This window comes from Gobio gobio, assembly GCF_949357685.1.
Source record: "Gobio gobio genome assembly, chromosome: 3".
Lineage (NCBI taxonomy): Eukaryota > Metazoa > Chordata > Actinopteri > Cypriniformes > Gobionidae > Gobio > Gobio gobio.
The window spans coordinates 53291895-53303750 of NC_137099.1; the positions used below are offsets into that span (position 1 = coordinate 53291895).

At 38.0% G+C, this 11856-nt stretch overlaps 1 protein-coding gene and 1 long non-coding RNA gene across 2 annotated transcripts; one reads left to right on the plus strand and one right to left on the minus strand.

Annotated features, from left to right (window-relative positions):
* Nucleotides 1-2092: 2092 nt before the first annotated feature.
* srd5a2a (steroid-5-alpha-reductase, alpha polypeptide 2a) lies at nt 2093-9155 on the plus strand. The gene is made up of 5 exons (XM_079812709.1): nt 2093-2391; nt 4515-4678; nt 5075-5176; nt 7759-7909; nt 8223-9155. The coding sequence occupies exons 1-5, from the start codon at nt 2117-2119 to the stop codon at nt 8287-8289; spliced, it is 759 nt and encodes a 252-aa protein (XP_079668835.1). The 5' UTR covers nt 2093-2116; the 3' UTR covers nt 8290-9155.
* Nucleotides 8952-10665, minus strand: LOC307123906. Its single transcript, XR_013816225.1, has 3 exons — nt 10603-10665; nt 10053-10306; nt 8952-9089 (listed from the first exon to the last, which is right to left on the minus strand). It is a non-coding gene; the product is annotated as an uncharacterized lncRNA (long non-coding RNA).
* Between the last annotated feature and the right edge of the window lie 1191 nt (nt 10666-11856).

Below are 11856 nucleotides of genomic sequence, written 5' to 3' on the forward strand. Positions count from 1 at the left end.
GTTTCTCGGGGTAACGCAAAAGTTTTGCGAGGGAACGCAAAAGATTTGGAAAAAAAATATCCTCCCATCCTAAATTTTTTCCACCACCACGTCCCTTTAGGGGCTCCGTACTTTAGGGGCTCCGTACGTTGTCTACGTTAAAGAGGTGTCATTTGTGTTTTAACAACGTTTTTAGCTCACGAGTTATTGATCAAGTTCAAATCTGTGAATAGGCCTACATTGCCAACAGAACTCCGAACTAAGCACTGACTGTATACTTAAGCCCAAGTTCAAAATGAAACTCTAACCGCCTCATTGTTGACATACTGAGCTGTTTGAAACACTGACAGCAGGACATTATTAGCAAATATCGCGAGGGAACGCAAAAGTTTTGCGTGGAAACGCAAATATTTTTGCGAGGGAACGCAAAAGTTTTGCGTCGGAACGCAAAAGTTTTGCGTGGAAACGCAAAAGATTTTGGGGAAAAAAATTCCTCTCATCCTACATTTTTTCCACCACCACGTCCCTTTAGGGGCTCCGTACTTTAGGGGCTCCGTAGTAAACCGCTCCATTAATGGATACAATATTGTCAACGTAGCCTACTGAGCTGTTTGAAACGGCCCGTGGGACATCTATCTTTGCGAGGGAACGCAAAGTTTTGCGTGGGAACGCAAATATCTTTGCGAGGGAACGCAATTATCTTTGCGAGGGAACGCAAAACTTTTGCGTGGGAACGCAAAGTTTCTCGGGGGAACGCAAATATATTTGCGAGGGAACGCAAAACTTTTTCGAGGGAACGCAAACGATTTGAAAAAAAAAAAAATCCTCCCATCCTAATTTTTTTCCACCACCACGTCCCTTTAGGCTTCGTACGTTCGAGAGATTAACGACTATGTGATATATTACTCACCGCTGCAAAAACTCGCTGTAAATTGTTGCATTTGACGCTCTCCAGAACTCGGACATAAATGTGCAAATCTGCCAAATCTGTTTTGCTGTATTATTACAGTATCAACTGAGGGTGCTTTTGCTTGCATTTGAGGGTGCTTAGCACTAGAACCGGGCCTGTGTGGTAGGCCTACCCTTTAAAAAGTACACGGTTGCCTTATTTACCTCTAAAAAGCTGCATATTAGTACCTTACGGCCTGGGGCCGGTTGCAAAAACGGTTAAGACTAGTCTTACAAGTTAGACATACATTTTTTTTCTTTAAGACTGTTCATACTTTTTTTTAAATCAGTTACATAAAAACATAGACTGGCCTAATTTGATATGAAAAGTAAGACCGAATGCCACTTGCCTAACTGCTAGTGGCTCATACTAGATCTTAAGACACTGTCTAAACATAATGGCTTAGTTTATGCAACTGGCCCCAGAAGATAGAACAGGTATTATTTAGTTTAATAACAATTATCATTTATGTTGTCATCTTGCTATTGCATTTGTGTGTTACGTACTGTATTGCAATAAATGTGAAAAGAGGGATGCAAGTGCGACAGCTTTAGCAGACTCCTAAATGTGCTCATGGCGTTTGTTGGGTTTATGTAAATGTTATGTCAATTTTAGGGTTTGTGATGCCACTAACCCGTGAATATGCTCATTGTAGTCCCGCTGTTTGTTGTAGTCCTTAAAAAGCGATTTCTTTAAAAGAACATATCTCCCTTTGCTTTGACCTTTGAGCATCGTAACTTTGCAGATGTTGTTTATGCTCAAACAGCAACATTACACACTAACTAAAGTTAAAAAAGTGAAATCATAATCAACCACCCCTTTAAGATATATCAGTGCAAGTTGCTTTCAGTTAAAACAGGCATTTCAGCTTAGACTGGTCTGTGAAACCGGGGGTAAAACTATTAAATTGTAGGCTGGATATTTTGAAAGGGTTCAGCTTTTGTCCCTTTTTTTTTTTTGAGAGTGTGCAAATGGAATTCATTAGTTCTTTCCAAAATCCAGGAGAATTTTAGGACAGCTCACAGGATCCCAGTAACTGGAGTCTTCTGTAGTGCTCTTGGACATTTCAGGCACATGCAGAGTTAATAATATGTGGTGGGAGGAACCCAAGGGTTTTACATGAGGGTGGTTACTTCAAAACCGAGAAGGGAACACTGCAGTGCACTGAGACACATAGCAGGAGCAGCAATGCTTTGCCAGGAAAACACTATTCACTATTGCAGCTGGGCTTTTGTAGTCGGTGGATTGCTTTACCTCCTGCGGCAAATGACCACGCACACACCGTACGGACGTTATGTGGACACAAAATCCCCCGGGATGATGGTCCCAGCCAGGGCAGGCTGGTTTGTTCAGGAACTTCCATCATTCCTTGTTCCTGTGCTGTTGTTGTTGACAACAGAAAGTTTGCCAGGGATAGGAAGACATTTAATGCTCTGGACCTTTTGCTTGCACTACTTTCAAAGGTAATAACTTTTTCACAAATAGGTTAGTGCATTAATGTCAACAATACCCTAACAAGCACAATATTTTTAATACAGACAAGGAACGTGAATGTTCTAGAGAAGCACAGTTATGTTTCTGAAACATGGTCTAGTTTCAGTTATGTATGCTTGATGTCTGTATCAGATAAACTATTACACAACTAGTTTTGTTTTTTGTATTGTTTTGAACATTTAAAGCCAAAAATGTCTATAACAAGTTGTAAGATGTACTGAAAAATCATACTGAAACTACAGGTAATGGGTCAAAATCTTAAAAGTAAATTAATTTGAGCATAATTTGACAAACATATAACTTGATGACCTGCACACATGTACTTTGTACTTTGGATGTCTACAAACTCAAACAATGCTTTAGTATACAGTTATCAATGTTCTTTAAACCCTGTTATGTGCACATTTCTGTCTTTTTAGACATGTTTTTCTATAACGGTGTACAGGCAGAAGTTGTTTCTTTTTCAGTTAAGGCTCAGTTCAGTAGAATGAACAGGAAGGAAAATGTTTTGTAACGGCACTTGTGAGGAAGTCAACTGGCTTCTTCTCATAGCAGAGCAACAATGCACATCAATGAGGGCAAATATCACACTCACATTATTATGTTACTCATGACTGCTGCTTTTATGAAGATGGATGTGATTAATAAATAATGTACTTTTTTTCAAATGCACATCTACATTAACTCGGAAAAACACTGTTTTTATCCTGATTCGAGCTGAAGAAGCAACATTTTATCAAGTCAAGTCACCTTTATTTCTATAGCGCTTTTCATAACAGATTGCTTCAAAGCAGCTTTACAGTGACGATAGGACATTCATTTTGTTTTAGATGAAAAGCTAAAGTAAATTTTTGATTGATTCATTTCTGTTGTAAAAACTGATGTTTTGTCGCATGTAAAAATATATAGTGCACAAAATGAAAACAATAATGTAAATATTAGAATTATAAGTGAGAATTAAAAGTGCATTAAAAAAAATAGCAAGCATGATTTCATCTCTTAAATGTCTTAATTTGTGTTTGGTCATAATTTAGACTTTTTTCAATCTAATTACAGCTTTTTACTTCATAATTAGGAATCATAATTTAGATTTCTTTTTTTTAGAAGTCATAATTTTGACTTTAAATCCAAAATTTAGAATTTTTATCTCAGAAATTTTAAAAGCCATAATTTCAGCTGTTCGTCTCATAATTACTTTTTTGATTTTCAACTTTTAATCTCACTATTATGACTTTTAAAATCAAATTTTGGACTTTTTATCTAATAATGAGGACATTTAAAATCATATTTTCAACATTATCTTATGATTAGGACTTAGCATGTCGTATTTTCAACTTTTTTATCTCACTATTATGGTTTTTAAAATCATATTTTGGACTTTTTATCTAATAATGAGGACATTTAAAATCATATTTTCAACATTATCTTATGATTAGGACTTAGCATGTCGTACTTTCAACTTTTTTATCTCACTATTATGGTTTTTAAAATCATATTTTGGACTTTTTATCTAGTAATGAGGACATTTCAAATCATATTTTCAACATTATCTTATAATAATGACTTAGCATGTCGTATTTTCAACTTTTTATCTCACTATAATGACTTAAAATTATATTTTTGACTTTTTATCTAATAATGAGGACATTTCAAATCATATTTTCAACATTGTATCTCTTAATTATGACTTTATGATAATTGAAATGAGCTGATCAGTAATATAGTTGACTATTTAGTGTCCCCAACAATAATGTGGGCAACATTTAAAATACCATTGCTGTCATATTTTATTGTTCGACTGCCAGTATGTGACTGAAACATACACAGTTTGAGTTAACAGGACTGCCACTGTTCTTGCATTCAATTAAACAGGACTGCCCACATCATTATTGCCCACATCTGACAAGATCTTATTTACTGGAAATGCCACCATGCTTATCAAATCAAATCTGATAGCATAAGACTTGCCTGTAAACATATCCTGTAAAGCTGATACAGCATGATAGAGTATAGTCACATCCCAGCTGAAATAAACATCCTTCCAGAATGAAAGAAAATCACTTGTTTCATCACTCTCTTTGCTGTTCTGCAGGACCTTTGTGTATTCCTTGCTGACCAAAGGCAGACCGTCTCCTCTCCACATTGTGGTGAGTGCGGTCATCTTCTGCTCTGTGAATGGTTTTCTGCAGGGTCACTACATGCTCCACTGCACTCAGTACCACACCGACTGGCACAGAGACACGCGCTTCATAACTGGTACATGCTGCTAACCATCAGATCGTTTGGTCCCACTTTATATTAAGTATTTAACTACTATATACTTAAATATATAATTACACTGTAACAATTACACAGTAAAATAAAGGGTAACCCCCCATAATTGACACTTCCTTTACCCCTAAAGCCACACTTAAACCTTCACATACCACCAAACCTGTCCTAACCTTACCTGTGTCCACCTCAATAGCAGCACAAGTGTTTAGCGATACACCATGAACACAATAAGTGCATCACAAGTAAATGCACCTAATATAAAGTGTGACCGCTCTCTTTGATCAACAATGTGATTCATTTGAATGGAATCAATTAATGCTGTGGTTTCATTGGTTGCAAATCATAAAAACACTCAATTGAAATGAATGTTCCTTCCAGGTGTGTTGATGTTTTTCTCTGGAATGGCCATCAACATCCACAGCGACTATATTTTACGAAACCTGAGGAAACCAGGAGAGGTCAGCTATAAAATCCCTAAAGGTCAGTATTTGATTATGATGAGCGCAGTTATGTTGCGGTCAAACTGATTTATAAAAAATATACTAAATATAATTAAAACGTAGTTATTTTATATATATATATATATATAATATACACATATATATATATGACAGGTGAAGTGAATAACACTGATTATCTCTTCATCACGGCACCTGTTAGTGGGTGGGATATATTAGGCAGCAAGTGAAGATTTTGTCCTCAAAGTTGATATGTCAGAAGCAGGAAAAAAAGCAGGGTGTTCTTCCCGGTCTGCAGTGGTCAGTCTCTATCAAAAGTGCTCCAAGGAAGGAACAGTGGAGAACCGGCGACAGGCTCATGGGCGGCCAAGGCTCATTGATGCACATGTGGAGTGAAGGCTGGCCCGTGTGGTCCGATCAAACAGACGAGCTACTGGAGCTCAAATTGCTCAAGAAGTTAATGCTGGTTCTGATAGAAAGGTGTCAGAATACACAGAGCATCTCAGTTTGTTGTGTATGGGGCGGCATAGCCGCAGACCAGTCAGGTGGTCATGCTGACCCCTGTCCACCGCTGAAAGCACCAACAGTGGCCCATGAGCATCAGAACTGGACCACAGAGCAATGGAAGAAGGCGGCCTGGTCTGCTGGGAAACCTTGGGTCCTGCCATCCATGTGGATGTTACTTTGACACGCACCACCTACCTAAGCATTGTTGCAGACCATGTACACCCTTAAACGGTATTCCCTGGTGGCTGTGGCTCTTTCAGCAGATAATGCTCCTGACAAAGCAAAAATGGTTCAGGAATTGTTCGAGGAGCACAACAACGAGTTTGAGGTGTTGACTTGGCCTCCAAATTCCCCAGATCTCAATCCAATCGAGCATCTGTGGGATGTGCTGAACAAACATGCCCGATCCATGGAGGTCCCACCTCACAACTGACTGGACTTAAAGGATCTGCTGCTAACATCTTGGTGCCAGATACCACAGCACACCTTCAGGGGTCTAGTGGAGTCCATGCCTCGACGGGTCAGGGCTGTTTTGCAATAGATCATTGATTAGAAATATAATTATAAAATAACCTATTATATATATAAAAAAGAATATCTACTAATATCTATTATATAATGTAAAATTATATATATAAATTAAAAAGTAATAAATAATATAATATATGATTATTAAATGATTATTACTCATTAATGCTATTATCTAATCAACCAATCACATGGCAGTTGCTTCAATGCATTTAGGGGTGTGGTCCTGGTCAAGAAAATCTCCTGAACTCCAAACTGAATGTCAGAATGGGAAAGAAAGGTGATTTAAGCAATTTTGAGCGTGGCATGGTTGTTGGTGCCAGACCTCAGTGGTCTGAGTATTTCACAATCTGCTCAGTTACTGGGATTTTTACGCACAACCATTTCTAGGGTTTACAAAGAATGGTGTGAAAAGGGAAAAACATCCAGTATGCGGCAGTCCTGTGGGCGAAAATGCCTTGTTGATGCTAGAGGTCAGAGGAGAATGGGCCGACTGATTCAAGCTGATAGAAGAGCAACTTTGACTGAAATAACCACTCGTTACAACCGAGGTATGCAGCAAAGCATTTGTGAAGCCACAACACGCACAACCTTGAGGCGGATGGGCTACAACAGCAGAAGACCCCACCGGGTACCACTCATCTCCACTACAAATAGGAAAAAGAGGCTACAATTTGCATGAGCTCACCAAAATTGGACAGTTGAAGACTGGAAAAATGTTCCCTGGTCTGATGAGTCTCGATTTCTGTTGAGACATTCAGATGGTAGAGTCAGAATTTGGCGTAAACAGAATGATAACATGGATCCATCATGCCTTGTTACCACTGTGCAGGCTGGTGGTGGTGGTGTAATGGTGTGGGGGATGTTTTCTTGGCCCCTTAGTGCTAATTGGGCATGGTTTAAATACCACGGCCTACCTGAGCATTGTTTCTGACCATGTCCATCCCTTTATGACCACCATGTACCCATCCTCTGATGGCTACTTCCTGCAGGATAATGCACCATGTCACAAAGCTCCAATCATTTCAAATTGGTTTCTTGAACATGACAATGAGTTCACTGTACTAAAATGGCCCCCACAGTCACCAGATCTCAACCCAATAGAGCATATTTGGGATGTGGTGGAACGGGAGCTTCGTGCCCTGGATGTGCATCCCACAAATCTCCATCAACTGCAAGATGCTATCCTATCAATATGGGCCAAGATTTCTAAAGAATGCTTTCAGCACCTTGTTGAATCAATGCCACGTAGAATTAAGGCAGTTCTGAAGGCGAAAGGGGGTCATGGTGTTCCTAATAATCCTTTAGATGAGTGTATATATATATATATAATACATTCCTAATATAATATATAATTATAATAATTTTTTGCATAAAGACATTTTTTTTTCTTTATGGTCTCAAAAAATGCACATTTTTAATTTCTTTATTTTTATTTTGGTGTGAAATAGAACAAACTCATTTTTGAGAGGTTTTCAAAAGGTTTTGAGAGATTTATCTGAGTGTGACTGAACCTCCTTGCTTCTTAATTCAACTGTACACTAAATATTTGCATTGCGTTATCTTCAGGAGGGCTGTTTGAGTTGGTCTCTGGTGCAAACTTCTTTGGGGAGATCGTTGAATGGTGTGGATACGCTGTGGCTAGCTGGTCCTTTCCCGCTTTCTCCTTCGCTCTGTTCACCATCTGCTCCATCGGGCCACGAGCCTACCACCACCACAGGTGCTCCACCAACTCCAAATCTCTCTTCCAAAATCTAATAGTGCCCTACACTGGCACACTCTTGCCAGAATACTGCTTTCTTAAGATATCTGCTTTCAGATATTGATCTATTTATTTTAACTATTGATTAAATTATTTATTTATAACCAGATTAAACTTAAATATTTATAATTATTAGTGTACATCACATTTAAATTGTGACTAAATCAGACCAGAATCGAGCATCTGGCACAGTAGTTATTATAATAAAGAGTTTATGTCTTTATCTTATGCTAACAACCTTGAAGTAAATGTCTGCTTGTCTTCTTCACAGGTATTACTTGGAGAAATTTAAAGATTACCCCAAATCAAGAAAGGCTGTGATCCCTTTTCTGCTATAACTAAGTCACAACCCATACAAAATCTTTAAAAATGGGAAAAATGGCAAAGTTTCCAGCTCATGAAAACAAGTTTACGCCGCAAGCTAAATAAGAACTGCAAGTGCTGATGTTGTTACCGCATGTCCTGCTCACACACAAATATCACACAAGGGAACATTTCTGAAGGTCTGTATTTTTTTTTTTAATACACCATTAAAAACCTATGTTTACATCTGTACATAGTGGAGAATTGTGGGTCATTTATATACATATTCCCATTTGAGAATGTCATAAAACAATTCATCAGTCATAAATGAGTGTTCTGTGTCATATGTCATTGAAAAGATGCTGTTCAAAGTTCACTGAACCATTTCACTGAATGCGCTTGATATGCACCACTGTCGTTTCACCCTCAGTAAATGCTTCATGGCGATGGCTTAAACTTCAGAATTTTAAATAAAAATTATATTACTTTCAAATAATTTCCATATGTGTGTGTGCACCAGAAACAGAGTGTGTAATTTTAATGTCACCAGAGAGACAGACAACAAAGCACTTATATATTAACCGTGATAAACCACACACAAGCCCCATAAATAATTTGCTGTTACTCCTCCGAAGCCATTTTGCTTTTGATCTGCCGTTCGGTGCGCACCGAACTCTTCATGGCCTTCTGCAGGAGCCATGTGCTAAAATGGATTCCAGCAAATGCACCACCGGCAACCCAAAACCAGTTCTTCCTAAGCCAGCTCTGGTTTCTCATCTCCTCAGTCCTCGTTGTACACACGAACGTCTTCAGAAGAGGAGGTGCAGCTCAGGACCTGCAAATGCAAGTGAGAAAGTTAGGGAAGCTAATCAATAAAAGTGTTATCTTCTGCTCAACTTCACCAACAGTCGCTGTTGCTTTATTGAAAACGAACGACTTCCAGGCTCTTTAGCACTCTGAGAAATTGTATGTGTGAATGCTACTAATATCGGGCTGTCAAAAAGTATGCCTGAGTATTGTTGCTGACCATCTCAATCCATTTATGACCACAGTGTACTCATCTTCTGATGGCTACTTCCAGCAGGATAACACGCCATGTCACAAAGCTCGAATCATCTCAAACATGACAGAGTTCTCTAAACTCAAACGGCCTCCACTGTCACCAGATCTCAATAGAGTAGCTTTGGGATGTGGGGGAACGGGAGATTCGCTTCATGGATGTGCAGCCGACAAATCTGCAGCAAACAATCATGACAATTTGGACCAAAATCTCTGAGGAATGTTTCCAGGACTTTGTTGAATCTGTGCCATGAAGAATTAAAGCAGTTCTGAAGGCAAAACGAGATTCAACCCTTAGCAAGGTGTACCTAATAAAGTGGCCAGTGTGTGTGTGTGATTCTGCCCCCATAAAAATGGCACTCTAGACTTTGACCAAAACTGACGTTATCAAGAAAATCTTGTAATCTTCACAGATAAGAGTAAACACACACACACATTTCATCAGAGGAAAGAGCAGTGTGTGTGATTTCATATTCTTTTGTATACAACCAGAAATAGTGACATGAACCCAGTGACTGATAACAGATTGCACACACTTGAGCCAGTTAAAATGAATTGTCATTGTTTACTCACTCATTCCTTTCCAAACACGTATGGCTTTGTTACTTGAATGGAAAGCAAAATCTTTCCAGCTCAATGACAGTTAGAGCTCAAGGTTGTAGTGACAGAAACGCCTTTCAGGGTGAGTAAATAATGACAGAATTTCCATTTTTGGTTGAGCTATCAAAACAATTCCCACCTTGAGCAGCAGCTGCAGTTACTCCTTGGCTTTGGTCTCTCTCTTTCTACTCTTCTCGGGCAGAGGAGGAAGAGGCGGCGGGGACGGGGAGACGTACGACACGATGCCCGGCTCGGGAATATACTCCTCCCTGCTCTTCTTCAGCAGTGGATTGGATTTGATCGAGTACCAACCCCAGTGGACCAAGCCAAGGCCAGAGCCCATAACAATCAGCACTTTATAGTTATGCCAAAAGCTCCGGAGCTTACTCATGTCTATAGACACCAAAACACACGAAACACGTGAATAAATGAATGTCAGACCAGTGGGGAAGATATTCAGTTGACTTCACATCCACTGTCTGTAGTTAAAAAGTGACAACTTGACCGGTCTCTCCTCCTCCTCCTCTATATGTGAATTAATACTCTAATGATACATTTCAGACGCAGTGATGTTGTATATCGGTCTCGTTTATTACTTTGACATGTTTAGAAGTAAATACGCTGGTTGAAAAATGAAATGTCTGTATATGTGTTAAGTGTGCACACGATTACATCAATTTCTCACTCACCTTCAGCTTTTTGATTCACGTTGCCACCATTTTGGGTCCTGGCGATGGAGGCTTAGGTAGCCTGATTACTGTCCTGACTAAAAATATTACTAGGAAAATTTCCCCATTTAAAGTAAATATTTTAATGCAACGCAAGCAAATGTTGTTTTAATCGTTACAATAGTGTAGTCAAGTCAAGTCAATTTACCTTTATTTATATAGCGCTTTTTACAATGCAGATTGTTTCAAAGCAGCTTCACAGTGTTAAACAGGAAAATAATGCAACATAATTTTATTCAGCCGTACAGCCGTTCCGGAGAAAACGGTGAAGTCATCAGTTCATTTCAATTGTCATACAGTGCCAATGTGGGCTTTAGATCAGTAATTCGATCAGTAATTTAGTTTATATGGTTGATTTAGTTTAATAATTAGATTTATTTGGATATTTAGTTGAAAAATGTATTGTCCCCAATCTATAGGCTACATTTTAATGAAAGTATTAGTCCTAGCAAGGTTTTACATTTTTAGAAAACTTAAAAAATAAATAAAAAAAAAGCTACTTCAGGACAAATTGTAATAAACTAATGAATTTTCTTAACAGGCGACTCTATTATTAGTCATAATACTGGGCTTGATTTATTTACACAACATGTAGGCTGTGTTCACATTGACTATTCACTCACTATCCATATCTTCAGAACACTCCTCTAGACCACTTGAAGGAGAGTAGCATCCGAAATAGTGTCGAGGCTAGCTAACAGGGAATGTTCTCGGAACATTAGCTAACGTTCTCTGAAAGTTCTCTCAAAGTTATCAAAAACGTTCTCGCAGTAACGTTATTGGAACGTTGTGCCAATGTTATCTATTGATAAACGTTCTAAAAACGTTAGCTTTAAAACGTTATTCTTACATTGTTAATGGAACGTTTTAAAAACGTCACTACATTTAAAAAAAAGTATTAATCATTACAAATTAGTCTTTTTTCTTCTTCAAATCAATTTCTGATATAATTATTTTATAATCTGGGATTTGTTTTCTGACCGTAAAACATTTAACGAAAAATAGTATTTAAGTGCATTGTCATTAGTTAAATTGTTAATTGTTAAATTATTGAATTGTCATTATGACAATGCACTTAAATACTATTTTTTGTTTTTTTTACGGTCAGAAAAAAAATCCCAGATTATAAAATAATTATGTATTCAATATAAATGTAATATAAAAGTCAATTATAAACGTGGTATAATAATAATAATAATAATATGTCAATAAACA